We start from the raw sequence: 21,716 nt of genomic DNA on the forward strand, positions 1-21,716 counted from the left end.
AAAAAAAAAAAAAGATTTCATCCGTGAGCTTGGCCATTTCGACCACCCTGTGGGATCCAGTGTCTCTTCCTCTTTTGACTTAGTTCGACATGTTATTGAGACCACCCGTCAATGTGGTTATTCCCTTGATCTTGTTGTCTCCCTGGATACTGATGTCAGAGTTACTACCATTCAAGATGCTGCTATTTCAGATCATTAGTGTGATTTCTCTGAAGTAACATTAGCAACAGAATGTGTTGATTTAAGCAGAATTGTTAGAAAATGGCACATCATTAACAACTTCACTAAAACATTCACCGAAGCAGCCATTTCTGTTCTATGCCACTAACTTCATTATCATCCACTAAAGCTAACTGTGATGATCTTAGTATCCACGTTACACTGCTACACTCGCTGAGAACCAAAATAGTCTCTGGCCAAATTATAGCTGCACGGGGAAAAGATTAACCATAACGTGTGTGTGTGTGTGTGTGTGTGTGTGTGTGTGTGTGTGTGTGTGTGTGTGTGTTCGTGTATGCATGATGTCTGCTTTTATCTGTTTTATGATGTACTCTTTGCTTTTCTATCACGCTGTAAAGAATTCTTGAAATGATTTTCAAAATGTAAGCAAGAATACCAGCCCTGTGAATGGAAGCATGTCTTATTTTGTTCAGTCAAAACACACTGGGTTTCATTAAAACAAAACAAATCAATATTTTCTTCTCATAATCTGTTAGTGATACACACATCCTCAGCACCTTAAGAAGCAGAACTGATTTTTGTTTCTAACAAATAGGTAAAGCTTACACAAAACAAATATTGAACAACCTATAAAATGTAGTGGGTGGGAGAGTGCACAGTAATACAACAAAACAACCTGAAACAACCTTGATGATTTTAATGCTTTTAGAAACTGCAACATTTCTGAACTCTTACTTTGTGAATTTAGTCGAAATAATGGCACAAAACAACCCAACACTGCTGGTAGTCACAGCCCATCTTCCTCTTAAGTGAGGTCTTAAATTCAAGGTGAATATAGCACCAGAGTCACTCAGAAACTATAAACTGAAGGATTAATCAGATGACTTGAAATGCATTTGTGACCAAAGAAACATTCACAGAATTTAAGATTTTGCCTTGTAGGAGAAACTTATTATTTTGTGTGTTTATAATCTGATTAAGCAACATCACACGATACTGCTGCTATTTTCAATATCAAGTCATTCACAGGCCGAAGACCGAGTACTGAAGATAGTCAACAGTTCTACAAGCAACATTTATTAGTTAACAGTAATAAGCAACAGCAGATTATAACGTGTTTGTTCGGTTAACCATTTATCTGGCTCCACCAACACAAATATTTCCGCAACTGGGCTGGACTGTTGCTGAGCAACACAAACATTCCTGCACTCTAGTTTTCTACTTTGTGTCGGCAGGTCTACATGTTTACACAGGCCAGGGATAAGATACAGTGATCTATATGTCTCCATTTACTGTGCAGCCAGGGAAATAAGAGTCTGTTGACAGCTGCTTTGGTGGCATGTCTGACTCTAGTGAGTTAACAGCTCGATCAGACAGTAACTGTACGTGCACACCAAGAGCTGCGAGGTTGCCCAAGCAGCGCCGCTGTCCAAAATATTTTTGGCAGTAAAGTCGCTCATGACGTCATACGTTTGATCGTGCTTGTCAATTTAAAGGAGCCGCAAAGCAGGTTACTGGCTGGAGCACAGCGCCTTTGCCAGCTGCCCAGCCCCAAAAGCTAGGCTACATTCACATGAAACAAGGGAGATTAGCATGCTAGGTGTTACATTAGCATGGATGTATTCGCCTCTAGTTTAAAAAATTCTTTCTCAATATCAATTCACCAGGCAAACCAACTACTCGGGACACGGCTTGCCACGCCTGCTCCTTTTGATTTCGGTCCCTATATATGAACAGGCTCGAATCATAAATGACTCAGTGTCCAGCTACAGCAGTGATTAGCTTCTCTCTCATTTTGAAGTAAGAACGAATATGTGGTAGGAACTTAAGTTTCCGAGGATGTTCTCTGGGTTCCACACAATCGATGGACAACTACTTCTCGATTAGCGGCTGGTCATTTGCAGCCAAAATGCATCATAGCTAATCTGCCTAAAGTTCACGACTCCCCAACTTTCATCTGACACTCTGGTCGCCAAAACGCGGACGCTTTGAAACTTTGCAGCCGTGGTCGCTGGTGCCCATTGAAAATGAATTGAATCGGTCACCTTTGCAGCTTTTGCAGCTCTTGGTGTGCACGTACAGTAACGAGGCGACATCAGCTGATGTTATAAAAGCACACCTGGAGGTTGGCGTATCCAGGGTTTCTTTCTTTTCCTTTTTCCTCTTTTAAAGACCATTCGTAATTCAGCTCAAATGTTATTTTTGGATACATGACCATCCTGCGGTGCAACGCTTGTCATAACAACTGTGTTTGTAAGCTATTTACAGTCAATGTAATAAACAGTTTTGGACAATGTGGAGTGATACATGCACAATAAAAACTCCCAGTGCTGTTGTTTTCTACATCAGTAATCATGGAAGGCTTTTTTCCCCCATTTAAATTACCTAGTCGGAACTAACTGCTGCATAATTATAAATAATGTGAATAAAAATCAAATAAATATATCCTAGCTGGGCGTCCAGTAGCTCACCTGGTAAAGCAGACGCCCTGTGTACAAATGCTATGACCTTGCTGCAGCAGCCATGGGCTAAATTCCAACCTGCGTTCCTTTGCTGCATGTCGTCCCCACTCTCTCCCCCTTTGACGCTCAACCTGTCCTCTCTAATAAAGGCAAATAAGGCCATAAAAATAATGATTAAAAAATAAATATTATATATAGCCTGGCTTTGTTACACAATATTATCTAATGATACTGGCCAACAGAGGCATATTTAATGAAAAAGGAAGAGGGCTGGGACAGCTGACCTGTGTCATATCACAAGTTATGCTGGAAGTCTCTAATATATGATTTCCATAGCTAATAAAGATTAACCTGCAGGGGGGAATTAAAAACTGCTTTCAAAATAATGAATGAGAATGTTGTAGCAGAAGGCTTTGCAAATATCAAAGAAAACATTGCTGACTATCAAAGAGTGGTCTTGTTAAGAATATTGGCATATTATTGAATAACTATGTTAGTAATAAGTCAATAGGTGTGTAATGAAAAAGTTACAGGGTTGGAAGGCATATATATTTATTCTACAGCTTCACCGTGTGCTCAGAAATTAGAGTGTTCCCATTTAGCTGATCTAACTTTGGAAAAAAATCGGTTACACATCTCAATACTACCAGTACTACTGCGACTATTTCAAAATAGTATTAGACAAATATACTAAGGACCACCAACGGACTGCATATAGAGCGGGAGGAAATTTCTTCATGATTTTTTGGGGCAAATCTAATTGATGTTACTCAACATTCAGCATGGTGCATGACTCCTGGGATTCCCTGCTGGTCCTGACCAGAATAAAGATTTCATGTCGGTGTTTGAGTACAACGTGAGCTAATGAGCTAATGTTGAGCTAAAACATGAACCTGTTTCATGGTGCTCTGTACAACAGGTTATTTCCCTCATCCCATTGCCTCCATGCTGCCTGTTGTTCTGCTGTTCCACTACATTTACAGGTAACCTTAATCAGCATGGTGAGATCATGTGTACTTTAAGTTCTCATAAGGAATGCCAATATAGTTATCATTATTTCTGTTTCTGAAATTAAATGGCCGAAATGGCAGCTAGAACAAAACTGTGTACACGTTGTTTGTTTTGGCATTTGGACAGTCCCATACTTAATCTTCACTAATAACTTTCTGTGGGAATCACTGACACACTGATATGGATGTACACACGGGGAAAAGAATAACTCAAGCTGATTTAAAATGCATTCAGCACTTAAACAAAGCTGACATTTCCCAATGTGTGTCTGAGCTGGTCTTTTCCCATGTGAGTGCCTCGTACTACTGCTTCTGACTAAGAATTCACTGCCACCACATCCCTTGCTTGACTGGAGGACTTGTACTGTAATTGAAAATGTCAAAATATTTCTACTTTTTCCTTATTTAAAAGCGGCCCCCACTGCATGTGAATGTGACTTTAGCTTCAGTATATAAGCATGTAATGTATGGTAGATTATATGTTTGTAGGTATGTACAGTAAGTAGTCATCAACTGTGTACGTAGGATGCAACAAGTCATGAACTTTCAGCTGCTCACAAAGCTTCATGTGAAACTCCACTGCCCAGTAATGACTGCATTTTTCTCCTTTTAAACCTTTGTCATTCGTACTCTTGTCTGACATATATGGAGTGGTGAATGTAAGTAAGAACTAGAATTAGCGCCTTTGGTTGTACGCCTCTACAGGGTTCCTAAACATTTGGAATTTCAAAATTCCATACTTTTCCATACCCTAATTTGCAGACTTCTCGCCGTTTTTTTGTTTGTTTGTTTTTTTTCCCCAGAGAATATGCGACATCTGAGTAAATATATCAGTGCATCATATTTCACATCATATTTAATTATTCTTAATAGGCGATTGTAGCCAAGTACCATAATGGCATGCAAATAAAAACTCAGGAAAGTTCAATGTCTGGGCTGAGGCAAAAAGGTTGGGACTCTGGGTGCAAGCGATGCAGTAATGAGACGTCGGTGTTTTTTCCTTTCATGTGGCTCAGAATCGCCTTCTCCCCCATGTTGGCGATGTCAAACGATTTCACACAAAGCTTGCATCTAGCTCTGTGTGTGAATTGGGAATCCTTGGCCAACCAGTATTTATATATGGTATTGTCAAGCCATCCATCCAAAAACTTGCATCTACCCATTGTGAACCACGTGAAACTCGTCTTCTTGTCGAAGGTGCAGTGTTGGAGTGAAACTTGATACCTGGGGGGCTGGAGGAGGGTCATGGGGCAGCGGACTGGACATACCACTTGTCAATCAGGTAAAAGGGGCAGTATGTTTTCTGAGACGTTTGCTCTCACACAAACTGTGCTTGGCCCAGCATAAAACACGATCCGGATTGATTAAATTATTTTTGGAAATACCTAATTTTCTATTTTAGAAAACAATATTTTAGAACAGTGGTAATAGTCTGGAAACATAAATATTTTTCCAAACTTTATTTTTCATTTCCCATACTTTTTAATACCTGGAAACTGATCAAATTTATTTCCATACTTTTCCATACTTTCCATACTTGCGTAGGAACCCTGCCTCTACCAACCGGTCAAGTTGCAGTTTACATCCATGTCTCAGGTAGCTATTACAGTATACAGCTTCAAATATGGATGTTGCTATACAATCACCATGGTTTCAAGGTAGACATTAGACATTTGTGTGAAATTTTGGCATAATTAGCGTACGAATTCTTAAGTTTTGGCCTAAAATGTGTTTTGTGAGGTCGCAGCAACCTTTGACCAGTTCTTGTCAGTTCATCTCTGAGTCCAAGTGTGCGTTTTTGCATGATGTAATGAAATTCCCACCAGGCGTTCCTTAGATATCACATTCACGAGACTGGAACAGACATGGGGTCACAGTGATGTTGACCTTTGACCACCAATATCTAATCATTTCATCACTATGTCCAAGTGGAGCTTGTGGGAAATCTGAAGAAATTCCCTCAAGGCGTTCTTCAGATATCTCGTTCACAAGAAAGGGACAGACAGATGGATGGACGAATGGACGGACGGACAACACGGAAACATAATGCCTCCGGCTGTCGCTGGTACAGAGGCATAAAAATAACAAGTATCTTTTCTTTTCCCTTTCCTTCTTTATACAACCAAATCAGAGTCGCTTCTGGCACTCCCATACTTCCATCTGCTGCACATAGAGAAGACAGACGACTCTTGTCCCACTTAATCGACACAAGAGACACAGATTGTTTTTCCTCAGGTGGTTATGAATTTCATTTGCATCACCAGACAACAATTCCTGTGGAGGCAAGGTCAGCGTACCTCCACATTAACCTCTGTACACTTTCCAAACAATGGGAATTTGTAAGTCACTGCATGCACACAAATCATATGTGCAACACCACAGAAATATTGCACAAGAAAATGACTAATAATATTTAAAATATCAAGGCACAAACAGCCCCACCTGATATTAAGAGAAAACAGAACTGCTGTTTTTCTCACTGTTTACACAACAGGTTTGATATTTCACACTGCTGTATGACGCTATTAATAATTTTACCTCTGGAAACACAAACTCCTACATAGAGGGAAGCATTTGCATACATGTTATTTTAAAGAGTCCTTCAGGTGATAGAAACCCAACCTGAAACATGCTGCAACATTGACTTGCATTTCCACATTGATTTCTCTCATTTGTGTCACTCACTTGGTGGCCTGCTGTTGAATAAATAATGGAGACAAAAACATTCCACATTTGTTCACTTGTTCTTTAAAAAAAAAAAGAAAAAAAGAGAAAAACCTTCAACACATTGATGAATCACATTCAAAATGTCTTTCTAACATAGAGCCTGATTCCACTAAAACCATTAAACATAATGTGCAGCACTAACATGGTGTCAAAAGTAGTAGTCTGATGTTTTGGTTGCTGTCAGTAATTGAAGACAAAGACGCAAGGTCACACAAGCATCGGCAAAGAACCATTAAATTAATGCTAAGAACTCCTGAGGCAGTGGATAAATTATCTATGGTAAAATAGAGCCCACACGCGAGAGAATGTCCTATTGAAATTGTATTCAAATGTGATGGAACGTTACACAGCCCAGTCCTCATTCAATTATGCTAAGATTGTGCAAATCCAAGGACATTTGAGCAATGAAAATTGTTTACTGTTAAATCCTTTGAAATGGCTGCCGAGTGTGGAATGGTGTGGCCTTTGGCTGAACGGTTGTTTGACTAGATTGCATTGCCTGGGTGCATTTGAATAGATAGCTCCTTTCAGTTTGGATCTTCAACTTTGCATCTTCTTATTGTGTAGGGTTATTTCCTCAACAGCTAGTGTGAAAAGTTTGCATGTGTGATTGTAAAAAGATTGCATATTTCATGCCAACAGTGAAATAATATTTCCCTTTCAGTTACAAATCAACATTGTTATCAGTGAACATGAGAGTATATGCGTGGTTCACACTACACGACATTTCTGTCCATTCCGACTGTGGAGTCATAAAATGGTGCCGTGACTTGGCCGAAAGACATGAGACACACTACACGATGGTCCACACCAATCATCCCCGGTCGTCTTTCACAGCGTGTGTGATGTCATCGGGTTATTGTTGTCCTGTTTTTATTATTATTACTATTATTTCAGTCACTGTGTCTGTTCATGTGCCAGCCGAAACGTTGCTGTAGTTGCGTAAAAAGTGCCAGCAGATGTCAGGAGCTACTTGAAGCACCGTACCCAAACATGCAAGTCACTGAATCTTCCACAACAAGTTCCTGCAAATGTTTCACAATAAAAGCCTATTTAGAAAATGATGGAATTCTCTCAACTGAAAATATAAGGGGCTTTTATTTTGAAAAAGATACGGTCATGCATTAACGATGCATTAACTTTATCAAGGCAAACAGGAGCGGATAAAAAGTAAAAATATAAAAATACAGAGGGAATAATAAATAACTGCCCGTTTATAATGTAGTCTGTTTCAAATGAAGCTGGTAGCCTCTGCAGTTGTGGTGAGTAAAAGCCACTATTATTAATTTTATTCCTTTATATCCTCCATTATGAAGAAAGAACATTGTTTGCTAGCTTGATGCTAATGGCAGTACTCAAGGGGTTGATAAAGTGCCTCTGCTGTTTCACGCCAGCATTTTCCCTTTTTACTCTGTGTGGTAACATCTGTAGAGGAAATATCAAAAACCTTGGGGTGTTGTCGTACAGTGTCTACGGCAGCAGATCGCTCTGTGTTTCTATTGGTCAAAGTGACGGCTGTGACGGGAGCAGTCATGAACGACAAAAAGAAAATCAAACATGCTGGACTTTCTGTTGAGATGTTGTGAGGTGCCCAAGACGTGGCGTCGGTTGTCGTCTACTATAACGTAACACTACACGAGATCAAACAATGGATTATCGCATATGACACTCATTGTCATTCACAGTTCGAGCCATCACCGTTGGATGCTGCATTGGTCTATAATCAGGCTGATATCGTGTAGTGTGAACCAGGCATAAGTTGTGGCAAACCAGAACTCTGGTTGACGTACCTTGGTCCAGTTCACCCTCTTCATCACAGTTTCAGGCTTGTAGGTCTTCTTGGGCTCCAGTCCGTAAGGCAGCTTGATGACAGGCATTGCAGGAGGTGGCGGAGGCCCACCTAGGCCTCCGGGGAAGGGTGGAGGGGGTGGGGGCCCAAAACCAGGGGGTGGTGGGGGAGGTGGTGGTGCAGCACCCCCTGGTAAGGGTGGAGGAGGTGGTACTCCAGGCGCAGTTGGACCCGCCGCAATCTGCAAATACAAGGTGGAAATGTTAAAGACGGCATAAACATCCAGCGAGGCTCCACTTCGTTTTATCTGAACCTCGATCTGATGTCACTAATGGGAAAAAGCCACAAGGTAATTTTTTGTTTGTGTCGGTGAAGAGGAATTTCTGTGCTGTGCAAAATAATGCACAACTTTTGTATCTTAGTAACTCACAATGAGCTTTCACTGTGTACAAAGCAGGGTGTGTGTTTGTGTCAGTGTTTCATGTCAATGATCACTAAGTTCTGAGTGAGTGCTGCTTCCAAGTTCAGAGAACAAGAGGTCACGTCCTCTGCTGCTCTCATGACTTTACTAACCAAAGAGATCATGATCCCAAGTTCACCAACCATTTCTGTGGATGTGTGCCAAGCTGACTTTGCTATGAGTCCTGTTATCATAAAAAGTTGGATGCAACTTTTTTTTTCTTCCCACCATGTACAGTTCTATTGAGCAAAATTTGGCATCAAAATTTTTATATGACTCTTGTCTTCCTGTCTGCATATTTGGGTGAAGTCTGAGGAGAGCAATTACCTGTATTTTAGACCAATTAAACTTTAGGGGCCAAAATGAAATACACTTGCATAAAACAGGAAACTCTTAGGGATTGTAAAAAACGAGCAATGACGCCCTGAAGCAATTCTAAATGCAGTGTGAGGATATATTCTAGTCGTGGGACTTGAAATAATGGTTGTGTAAAGTTTCTTTGAGTCCACAACTTGTGAAACTTCTGACAGAGTTACTGTCTCATATTCACATCATGTCAGATTTATTATAAAATAATTAGTCAATGTACAAACAGGTTGTAAAAACTGCCCTGAAATCCTCAATGTCAGCAGATTAAGTCATAATTATCAATCACACAGCCACAAAAAGTGAGCTCTGCCACAGTTTGTTAATAGTAGCCCATTGGAAGGACAATTCATATTTAGTCCACTGATTCATAAGGTATTATTACTGATTACAATCAATGACACAGGATGCAATTTCAGTATTGTTAAACTGTGCAATATCTATACTTCTATTGGTCAATAATGTTAACTCAATCATTCAGTCTGTCTCTTTATTATATTCTGCTTATTTTTGATGCTTCCTTATTATATTGCTTTGTGTTTTTGTACTGTTTTCTAATTGTTCTGCTCTTTGTTTTTGTACAGTTTGCTGCTGTAATGTCACAAATGTCCCTGTTGTGGGACGAATAAAGGATTATCTAATTTTATCTTATTCTATTATATGCAGGATTGTTGGTAACCGTTTGAAACCACGCTCGCCAGCATAAGTGAAACCAAAAGCAAACCCCGGATTCACTCTTGTTTGGCTATATTTGCGGGTTTTTTCTGCGTGGTCTCTCTTGGGTGCCTGCTGGTTACAGTCTGGCACCTGGTCGTTACTTTTTTATAAAGCCCCGACGTCACCTGAGCGTTCTGGGGGTACACACCCATAAACGTCCCGAACACAGACAATAAGAAGAAAGTAAGAAACACAAGCAGCGGGCAGAATCTTTGCAGAAAAATACACCACGACACATGCTGGGTGATAAGTAATGACTGAGATGCTTTACAGCTGTATGAGTCTATATAGTTCCCCATGAAAATCCTGCACAGTATATCTTTAAATACAAACATTTAATCTAAGTATACTGGCATTCTGACAAAATTTATGCTTTCTATGCAGAGTTGTGTATCAGTCAAAAGGTTGGTGTATTGTGTTCATTAATCTCCGTGGAAATGTCTGTAAATACTAAGCAAAATGATAGAGGAAAAACCTTTGATCAACCACTGTTTTAATTTACAAAAGATAAGAATGTTGCTTTCCCATCAAGTGTTCGTCATGAGTCCTCACAATGGCAGGCTATTAAACAGTAGACAGGGATGTAATTAGACCCCCGACTGATAAGACAAAGTCTTTCAGTCCTTTGTCACTTCTGCACTATCGCGCATAACACATACACAGGTAGTCGGTGATATTCAGTGATAATGCCAATAGAAAAATGTTTCAGAGGGAAAAAAGTTATGCAAATACAACAATTACAGACACCCGAGCTGAGACAGGGTTTGATCTTTGAAGCTGATTAGATGCCGCCTCTTACCAAAAAAAAAAGAAGAAAAAAAAGGCATTTCCACTTCTCATTTCCAAAACCAATTCCCCACAATGTGCTTTACCCCCAGTCACTTGATTGGGTGCGTAAAATGTGATTGGCTTCATATTTAAAGACATTACGCTGTGTTTCATTACATAATGGCATTGGTGGATTGTTTATTACGGCCAAAACTAGAAAGGTGTTCTGCACAGAGCTTCTTACACAGATCGCCCAGAGCCCTTGAGTGAAAACCCACATCCAGTGATTACATGTCTGTCAATCTCGAGCCCTCCGTGGCCCGTTTTCCCTTTTAAGATTAATATGAGAGAATGGAAGCAAATTAGCTGCTAAATTAGAGCGCAGTTGTTTCCATACTGAGGGGCCCTCTGAGTCTTTATCTTTCTTTCTACCTCTCCTTCTCTGATCTACCCAATAATAAGCCCAGTGTTTCACAGAACCCTTGGGATCCCGTACCACTGCCACTGGCTTCTTCTTCATCAGATACCAAAACAAACATCTAATAAAAAAGAGGACCATAAGTTGTAAAGTGCATAATAATTGTGTATTGCGGTTTAAATAATAACGGCCATTTTATGCTGAATTCATATGGGACGACATCTAACTTTATGTTTTGCACTGTAATTGAGTTGATGTTCTGCATGCAACATGTACAGCATGTCCATAACATACAACTGTCTGTGTATGAACTAGCAAATACAAGTGTAGGCATCCAAATCGCCAGAAAAACCGTAGGCATTGGACATTCTCGCAAACCATAGATACGTTACATCTGCACATTATGATGTAGTGGATGTGTTGAATCTTTACATTTCGCTGTGGTTAACGTGTGGTTAGGTTTAGGCTTGGTTATATTTAGGAAAAGATTGTGTTTCGGCCAAAAATACCCAGAATTGGGGACACAATCTAATTAATATATAAATTAAACTGAATTAAATGAAATCATATTCAATTAAATAAATAAAAGAAGCGGTGTCTCACTAAGAAAAAACACCACCTTTCATGTCACTATTACCGCCAACAAGTTACTATAAAATACCCAGGTTTGGAGCCTAACACCTGCTGAAAAGCACATGCAGGTCGCTATAAAAAAAACCTTTAAGAGCCTAAAAAAACAATGGAAACAGCAATGACTCACTAAAACATGGTTGGTTTTCTTGTTTGCTTGTTTGGAATGGTGGTCTGCAACTTAGCGGACATTTCTCCTAGGTGACATACCATCCACCATCCCCTCCACCTCCCCATGGCGAAGTCAGCTTATAAACTACGTCACTTTAGAGGCGTTAGTATGATACATATGAAATGTAAAAATGTGATGTAATCATGGTTTGCATAAACATACAATGCCAATATTGTTTTCTGGCAACTGGGCTGCTCTAGGTAGGCTAATGTATGAGTACAACATGTAAGTGATTATGTGAGACAAAATACACAAACATATGTAGAAACACATAAATGTTATCTCCCTATGTTGTGTATTGATCTCTAATATGTCTGTTATCCAGCTTGTTTGAATACTGTGTGTCTCGCCAGCTCGCGAGGGTCTCTGTGATGTTTTTTGGCCGAATTTAAATTTGCACAGCCCATCTGGAGCTCTGTGTATGGTAGAGAACCCGGCTAATATGAAATCTAACCCATCCAATTTGGATTCACAGTCTTCTGGACTCAATTGGGAGGTCAGCATGGCAGGTAATTAACTCTGAATGCTATGTGATTAAATCTATGCCCCAATCTCATCTCTGATAGAGGAATTCAATCACAAAGTGTTTACTTATGAAAATTACATTAAACAAGCAGGAAATGTGTGTGGTTAAAAACCACTATAGAGCTGCACATAGCATCCAACTGTTACATTATTTATCTTAATGGAACAAAGGTGTTATCTGTTTTTGTGTATTAGTAATTTCAAGAGACAAAGCACTACATCGCAGAGTAAATTTTGTAAATGTGTATTTAAGGTTTAAGATTTTGAGATTTATTTTCTTGCAAATGAAGATTAGAGGCCTTTCATATTCAGATGCAACTTGAATTTACAGCTGATTCAAAACACATGCAGAGAGAACGACGCATCGGACAAAAGATCAGTTCAATAATCGGTTTTCTCCAACAAAAGATTTGAAGCAGCACAACCCACTTCACTTTACATTTAACTCGGATTTGCAGGTGATTAACTGTGTGATTATGTCGAGGGCTTCGCATGCAAAGAGGACACCCACCTTGGCTTCAGATTCCCTGATGAGTCTCTGAGCCTCTTTGAGGTTTTCTTTTTCAATAGTTAACTGTGCAGATACAACACACACACACACACACACACACACACACACACACATACACACACCATGGGAACACACATGTCACAACACACAAAAAGGGCAACAGAGAGGAACAAATGGGGGTGGGTTAGATAGACAGAGAAGAAGAAGAACACTAGTACACCAGAACAGGTACAGTACTCACACCAAAAATGAAAAAAGCCAGAGAAGAGGCGAGCAGGGGAAAGAGGATGTCCCTCGCACAGTTAGTGACAAATACAGTGCTATATTCCCATTTTTGTCTGAATGAGCTATTTGATGTGCAAAAGGCAGAGTGTACTGTACTTTTACACCTAAAACAAGATGTAATCTGCCTTCAAAAGAACATCAGTGTGGAGCACTGACTGCAGCATGAAAGGAACAAGGCACAACATCGCTGACAGTTGGTGTACCTTCAAAACCCTTCTTCCATTTCCCTTTTCTTCTTTTTTGGCATCACAAAATACATTTCAACTTAACACTCTCAGATGTGTGATGGGCATTGATTTCACTCTGCAGTCTTCGTTTTAGAAATGTACCCATTTTGCTTTGATATTTTCACTCTGTGCGACCTTGCCAAAAGAAAGAGTATGGGAGCATATTCCACGGCAACTGAAATGTAATATTGTTTATGGAGTCATTCCTACAGAACACCTCTTACTATGGACTGTGGAGAACTAAATATTTAATGTGTGTAATGGAAAAGGAGATGGAAACTTTTGGTAGGGTGACTTAAAAAAAACTTTCTTTTTGAAAGAATTTCAGAAAATGGTAGTAAAGCGCAATATTTAAAGCAAAGAAGTTTAGTTTTATCTTTGATCCTCAGGGATTTAAAGTTGGAGGCTTTGAGATTTCTCAGTCTGAAACAGGAAGCCAAGAGATTTTCAGCATGTATACAGTCTGTCAAAGTCCAGCTCTCTTCACCACCATTTTCTGTAGGACTGTTAATGTCAGGATGCATGTATCACACATTTGAATGACAGTGAATTTGACAGGACGTTTTTGGCTTAACAACTGAACTGGCCCTTTCTCATAACAGTGGAGCACATATTATAACAGAGACTACATTGTGAGATTTGCTGTCATTATCAGTTGAGTCAAATTCTGTAATCAGCCAGAACGGAAGGCAGCCTGGCAGAGAGAGAGAGAGAGAAAGTGGTCCACTACACCTCCAGCTCCTCTTGGGGCCAAGATGGGTCAGCTACAAGACCGCCAGGTTGTTAAAACCTATTAATGGGATGGCGCAGAGTGCTCCAATGCACCACTGCAGTGCTACATTATTCATCACATCCAGAGCCAACTCAATGAATAGCTTCCCTTTTTTTGTCTTGAATGGCTGCAAGCAATGGTTTGGGGAAGGGTGGATGATTTCCACTTGTTGTGATTCCTGTGTCCTTTGTTGATGTTTACAGGCAGAACCTCCACTCAACTCAATTGGGGGATAATCAAACAGACACATCAAACAGGCTGCTTGTTACAATGCCAAAGTTCCCAGACAAAGACTCTCATTAAATGTGTTGGTTCACAAACAAGGTGAAGAGAAGCGACTCAGGCATGCATGTATTTTATTATCTGACAGGAATTCTGTCGAGGAGATGAAAGGTTAGCGTTAGCTCCCACTTCATTCATATTCAGCAAAACGACAGTGATAGCACAGCAGCTTTGATGGACAAACTCAATGCGTGTCCTCACGGCGATTTAAAGGTTCTGCGCTCTCTCAGTTAATGGCCTTCTACAACACTGTGTCAAACATGAATTAGGTTGCAAAACACACTCTTTCAGCCTAGTCTTCCTGGAGAGGCTGAATCACCACCATCTGAGAGGATGACACTGTTGTTTTGTTCATTGCTTGAGGTAGCAGTTGAATGGTCTATGTGAACACCAGCCCAAAATAAAAAAAAAAACAGGAGATAACTTGGAATTGTTATTACAGAACTTGCATACATTAGGAGAAAAAAATTACAGCCCTTACAGCACAAAAATCAACTCTAATTAAATGAGTGTGTGAGGCCAGTGAAAATTAACTGCGCTCTTCGTAAACCTGAACAAATTAAATGGATTCACATTAAAAGTAAAGTTTATTTATGCTCAATAGTGCAGCCCCATTGTGCATATACTTAGATTATGTTCTGTCAGGATGCATAGGGGATATTCTATAGTCCTCATGGCCACATTTATGCAAGTTTGTGCCAAACATCTTATATGTTTCCCTGCTGAGGTTAATGCCTGTTGATGTGCGGCTCTCCAGCAGTAACGGCTCTTTGAAGGAGCATTCGGACAAACAGAGGAAGAGAGGGCTCGACTCTCCAGGGCTCCTCTGCTCTGCGCTACCTGTTAATGCACCACAGTCAGTCAGTCTTCAAAAGACAGAGGCCTGCCAGGGGAGGGTGAGGGGAAGGCGTGTTATAGGGGAAAAAACACAACATAAAAAGCCCCAACAAGGGAAGGAGGGCAGGCAAAGGTAACGCAGCCTGATGCATTCATTTCTGACAGAAGGTGGAAGAAGGAGAAAGCAAGGCAGAAGCGGGGCGAGCAGGCGGAGCAGGTGGAGAGGAGCTTTAGATCCTGATCGTCTTGTTAAAATAGGCAGGCATTAATCAGGAACAGAGTGAGTGATGAACCAGTTTGGCTACAAATACAGGTAGCAAGTGGTGACACAGCACTCAGGCATATGAAGTGCACGAGTGAGAGCTCAACACAAATTAAGTTCTTAAGGAGAAAAACAGTGCGAGGACAACGGCCAACGCTTGTACTACATAACAGCATTTGTTATGGACTTAAGAATGATTGCTGGAGGACTGGAGTAACAGTGCGTTACAGTTGAGAAAATTCCCAGTGATGCTTGGACCACATGTGCAGGTGCACTTTATCAGATGGGGAGTGCCAACCTAAGTAACCTGAGATGAATGTTTGAAAGAAAAAGCAATCTCAGATATAAATGTAGCTATGCCATCTTTCAATGCTGGTTTATATTAAATTCCCTAAGCAGGGAGGCAAACTGCCCTTTTGTCCCAAGGCAGTACTAAAGTATTTGAAATTGGGTTAAGGGGGAAATAGCAGTCATTTTCTGTGCTCAAAATGAAGGGTTTTGCCTGGGAAGAAATGATGTAGAGGCCAAGAAAAGAAATGCAATCCATCTCTGTGATGATAGAATTACATAGGAAAAGCTTCAATAGAGCAATTCGCCCTTATAAAGAGCTACAACTTAAGCAGGAGATTGACCCTTTATTAAATCAAATGTTCTTGCATGGATGATAACTCCCACTTACAGCAGCAGCACATCTGTAAGTGAGGTGGAAAGGTATCCTTCTGACCAAATCAGCCCTTTCTCTAGTGGCGCCATCACTTCTAATCGCTATTATCATAAGACAAACACTTTCAGTCTGCATTTTATTGTGTAAGATGTTTTTCACCTAGAAAGCAGATTAGAAGAGCTTCTGTACATTTGAATTTTTACATTTTTTGGAAAGCATGTGAAATAAAATATCTCTGGGGGAACACAACGCTGCTCTGCAGAGTAGCGGTATTTCTCCTTATGGATTTACCTGGGACTCCAGGGCCTGGATCTTCCCCTCCAACTCTTTGATTCTCTCTTCCTTCTTCTGAGACTCGGCCTGGGCCTCCTGCCGCGCACTGAACTCCTCATCAAACTGCAAGGAAAGACACACAAGTATTTCTGTGTGCACATAACAACCACGTGTGCATGGATGTAAACACACACACACAGAGGTAGGTGAGCGGCACACTGTCTCCTGAGAATGGCCACAGGGCACATCAACAAACACCAAAACACGCTGTCTTACACTCTCTGGCCGATTTCTATTCATAGCTCTTGTGGCCCTAGAGCCCTGTTGTCCTTTGTCTTTGTTTCAGGCCTGGCTTTCGCGAAAGTTGATGGATCTAACCTTTGCAGAAACTAAGCCATGTCGCTACAATGATTTCACTGGCCCAGCAGGGTGTGCGGTGGGCTGGTGGGACGGGACTCTTAAGAAAACAACATCCAGGACCCCCCTGGTGTTGCAAGACCATGGCAGTGAGGCTCTTCAAGACGCATTTGAATATCATAAAAAATATTCTGGAGGTAAAGTTTTAAACTGCCAGTTATTTTATTTATTTCAAATTAAAAATAACTGATTAGTTAATCAAGCAAAGAATTAATCAAGAAGGAAAATATAAGATAAAGAGAGAAACCCTTAAAGGGCCAACCTCAAATACTCAACTGTATTAAAAGAGCCAGCACATAACTTTACTCTGCCCTGGCACTGTGCACAAATAAGTATACATCAGATCATCAGCATTGATTCTTGTAATGCTGATACGGATCATGTAGCGTCACACCCAGGTATCGATCAGGGCATGGAAAATCAATAGCTTGTCTGGGAGCTCAGAGGAAGGAAAAAACTTTCCTGATGGGAGCCGGCCAACCAAGGGGGCTGCTGGAGTGATTAATGTCTTACCTTTTTGGAGAACTCCGCAGCCTTCTGCTCACTCTCTTCAACTTTGGCTTTATCCACACACTGATCTGCAAGACAAGATAGCCACAGTCGTGAGATACTTCAAAGGCGCGATGTGTGTCAGTAGCACCTCATGTGAGATTTTCAATTAGACCTGGGTCTTGATTCTCAAAGTATATTGGAGCGTATATGATTGGAAATCTTTCTTGAAAAGTCTGTTTGGTCCGTGAGATGTTTACAGCTTAAGATGGTCTTCCCAAATTGTTACAGATCATGGGTGCATTTCTCCACAGCTAACACTGCCAAGTGTGTTTTGAGAAAGAAAACCAGTTCTTCACTGTCTCCCAATGAGTCATTTTAAGATTTATCAGTCTGTGATTGAACACTTTTCAAAGTATCCATCTGTATATAATTTCAGTTTAATTACCTAGTTGACATACACATATGTCTCCCATTACAGGTTGTATAAATTAAATGACTGTGATGAAAACAAACATATTTAATAAATAAATTAGTGGAAAAAAAAAATCAATAAAAAAGTCTGCTCTAGAAATTTAAAGAAGAAAATATAAAATGGGAAGCTTTGGGGACTGACGCAACTGCTGTGTTGACCTTGTGAAGAAGGATGAGAAGGGAGGAGGTGTTTTCATGATGTTCAATAACTGCCTCATATACAGTGAAATCACTCATACTGAGCAACTCTTGGCTCATGCAGATGTATCTATGTCTAATCTATTTCCCTCTTCTCTTTATTTTACTCTCACTAACAAAGGTGTCCTCAAAAGGAAACGTCTGATTGTTTTTAACCTGAATCCTATTTTCCCATGTTTTTGTGTCTAAATGTCTAATGGAATCAACAATTTTTGAAACTGGTCTAGTTTTAGGGGAGACCACTGCAGCTGCAGCAGTTAAACAGGCTGCAATGTAATCCCTACAAGCAACTGTGCACCATCAATGATGGAACCAATGGAACTGTTCTGTACTGTCCCCATTTTTGGTGGTCCCCTCTGTTGGGGTACCTAGCACACAGATCTGGTACTAAAAGGTGGAGCAGTCTGTTGATTGGTCAGTAGTGGATGGTCACTTTGCTCAGGGCTGAGATGTGGCTGGTTTTGAGGCTCATGTAACCACTGTTCATACTGTGGAGAGTTTTATTTGTAAACTGTAACTATAAAATGAAAGGATGTTTTGCTGCCTCTTGCAGCAGCTGGAGTCAGAGAAAAAAATAACTTAATTCACTGGGCCGACTGCCGGCATCTTTTAAGGTAGAACGTTTACTTGTAATGTTACTCAATGCTTGAGTTGACAACATGAGTTGACTTTTACTTTAGCTTTAATATGACATACACTTTTAGTAATGAGTGGATCTTCAAGTGTTTATATATATTAATTTCGACCAGGCTATGTGAACCACATATATTCTAATCCTCACTCAGAGAAAAAAAAAAAAAGCACTGCAGAGCATAGTTCCTGTGGGCTCCTGCAACACTAAACCCCTGAGCTTGCCTGAGAAGGACTAAATGCACAAACCGACTATTTTTAAATATCCCATGGAGAAAAACTCTCACTGCAGCCTGTTTTATTTTGTTCTAACAATGTCAGCATGCAGCCTCGTTCTGTGAACGTTCTGTCACCGATAATGAGGAAATACAATGAGTGCTGGACGGAGCAGTGACTGGCAACAACCCCACCCACATTTAAGGGTACTGTTACAATGGAAACGCTAAGTGGACCTAAGGTCTAGGTGCCATGTCTGAAGGGTTACTTTTGGTTCCAAAGGTACCATACCAAAAGTGTTTGGTGGAAACGGGGCTTTAGACACAATAACATGGAAGAATAGGGCAGGTTCAAAAATACTGAAGTTTCCTTTCAAATAGCAGGAATTATCACCTACAAGCTAAGCTGTTGCTTAAGGGTGTGGGTGTGTGTGTGTGTTGAACAAAAGACAAATCAATCAGCATCTAAAATACAGAACTAAATCTGCATATTTTTGCCAATTTTACTTAATTAAATAAATTTTACTTTATTTTTCAAATCACTGTTTTCCAAACATTTAGCGTTTCAGTTCTATTGTTTTATTTGGGTATATTTACAAATCCCGCATTTTACAATAACCCTGCAGATGAATGATCTGAAGGACAGTGTATGTGCAAGTTTTAGGTGTAAATTATTGTCAGATCACACATCACGCAACACATATTCCCTCTGAAAAATAATTGTTTTCAGGAAACAGCAACCTAATGTGAATGTGAAAAAAAGGGTGGAAAGGCACCTTTCAATAAGCCATGTGAATGTGGCATCTGTGTTGTTTGTGTGAATTTTAACAAAACACACACACATCCTTCGAAAGTTTTTTATCAACTGATTAAATCTCAGTAAAGTGAGTGACAAAACTCGTTTAATGCTGCCTCAGTCCTCTGTGGACAGGTTTAGAAACTTTTAATGACCCTTTGTTGGCAAGTCACAGAACTGTTAGTGACACAACAGAGAGACACAAAGTGTTTTTTATTTATTTTCTCTGTTTGAAAAAAATCTCCATTAGTGATGCAGTGTAAATAGATGCTTTCTCTGTGATTCCAGAGACACGGCTGACAACTGAGTAGCAGAGGAAAATGACATTTCAGATGATTCTGAACTGTCTGAATTCATTTTACCAGATATAATGTATTATTCATCAATAATTAGATGACCCCAACTTATATGTCAAGCCACTGCAGGTGTTTGTCAGAGGAATCTCAGCGGGATCTGGGAGGATAATGAGAATGACTGCGAGGTATCAAAACATTTTTAGCAACATCAGTGATGTGCCTCCTGCAGCACAGTATAAAAAGACAAAAACTGATCTTGTGGATGATTTCAGGGTATTATTATCCTAAATACACATTTTAGACTTTTGCCAGCCCGTGTTAAATTAATGAAGGAGGGAATTTGAAGCAAATACCAATCAGATGGGTGAAGTCCACGTCCAGTCGTCTACTGTAGCCAAAGTCAGGGTCCATCCCATTGCGATGCAGGACCACCTGAGACACGCACTCCTCTATCACCTTGTAATACTGAGGCCTGAGGGGTCAGAAAACATAAAGCAGAACAATTAGACAAGTCGCAGAAAAAAATATGAGTGACACAAACTCTACAAGCCTAATTAACCACAAATTATTCCCTTATCCAAGCTAGAGGTCACAAAATGCCATGTCAAAAAGGGTGCTGCTGGAGAAAATAGGCACCCTATTAAATTTGATCACTTGCTTCACCCCGATCATGAAATTAGCAGATTAATGGGCACACCGAACCCAGGTCTGTGTTAGTCCGTCCATTTCAAGGTGACAGACGGTAGCCAAGGCTACGCTTGCCCTCTTGCCTAATTTGCAATCATCTTTGCCAATTAGAGCAACCATAAAAACTGAAATGTAAATCTAATCAGTGTAATGTGTGTAATTGAAAGCACAATGACCGGGAAAACATGTCAGCCAATTGGGAGTGTGACTGAGTGCTCGGTGTTGTCGGGCGGGGTGTCTGAATCAGCCTCAGAGTCCCATTCCGCCACACAGGTTGGTATGTGACCTTTTCCCGGTAACATTATCAACTTTAATTGCAAGTGACATTTAGCAAATACAATGCCAGCCTAAGCTTAGCTCGAAACTGAGAAATAATTATTTTCTAAGCATGACATTGACCAGAAGTTGATGTTTAAATTCGCAACAGGAGCAACTTGTTTTTTAATTCCTCTAAAGACCCGAGCTCTATTTATGGTAAATTGGAAGTTGAGATGTGACCTGAGGTATCAGATGTAGAAAAATGACCCCTGATGCTCACAAATAAAACTAAAAAAGAATAAGTCCCTGTGCCAGGAACAATAATCATAAGTGCGTGTGGGTGTGACCAGCTAATTGTTGCAATTTGCGGGAATGTCTGAGCAACTGTAATTTCAGTACAGCTCTATGAAAACTAGAATAGGGGTGGAGCGGGATAAATTCATGACCAGAAGGAGGAGGAGGGATACAGTATCTGCAGCTGGAGCGGGGACAGCCCTCTGATTCAATAAAAGCATCAACTCCTTTCATCTCCTTTTGAAATAACAAAGATTTTTCTAGTGGTCACAGAGTAAAGGCTACGTTCTTCTATGAGTCCCACAGCACAAATATGAAGTATAAACCTCCAAATTTCCAACAGATCTTCATTTATTTTACAATATTCTGTCCTTATTTTAGAAACTGTTCATGATATCTTTGCAAATTCCAGTTTTGGCACATACTTTGGCATCAGGAAGATGACATAGTTGGCTCTGGAAGTTTGACAAATATGCTGTTTGAATGCCCTTTTAGCTTCCTGAGATTGTCCAACAGATTCTTAAGATAATAATTGAAATTCAGAGATTTTGTGAAAACTTTGATGCCGATAAGGAACTCAAAGTCTGATCAAAGCCTGCCTGACTGATGGCTCTGCATGAAAGCA

The 21,716-nt window shown here is 40.2% G+C and overlaps 1 protein-coding gene across 7 annotated transcripts in view; it reads right to left on the reverse strand.

Moving 5' to 3' along the window:
- Positions 1 to 21,716, reverse strand: part of diaph2 (diaphanous-related formin 2) — a 497,420-nt gene that overhangs the window by 313,214 nt on the left and 162,490 nt on the right. For 6 of the 7 annotated variants that reach the window (XM_050042679.1, XM_050042678.1, XM_050042674.1 and 3 more), the window contains 5 exons: positions 20,206 to 20,324; positions 17,268 to 17,332; positions 16,356 to 16,460; positions 12,736 to 12,798; positions 8,170 to 8,409 (listed from right to left, as the gene is read on the reverse strand). In XM_050042679.1, the coding sequence (XP_049898636.1) occupies positions 8,170 to 8,409; positions 12,736 to 12,798; positions 16,356 to 16,460; positions 17,268 to 17,332; positions 20,206 to 20,324 (592 nt within the window). The remainder of the gene's footprint in view (positions 1 to 8,169; positions 8,410 to 12,735; positions 12,799 to 16,355; positions 16,461 to 17,267; positions 17,333 to 20,205; positions 20,325 to 21,716) is intronic. The other variant, XM_050042680.1, reaches the window with a different exon arrangement.

The sequence above is a fragment of the Epinephelus moara genome, chromosome 4 (assembly GCF_006386435.1).
Source record: "Epinephelus moara isolate mb chromosome 4, YSFRI_EMoa_1.0, whole genome shotgun sequence".
Lineage (NCBI taxonomy): Eukaryota > Metazoa > Chordata > Actinopteri > Perciformes > Serranidae > Epinephelus > Epinephelus moara.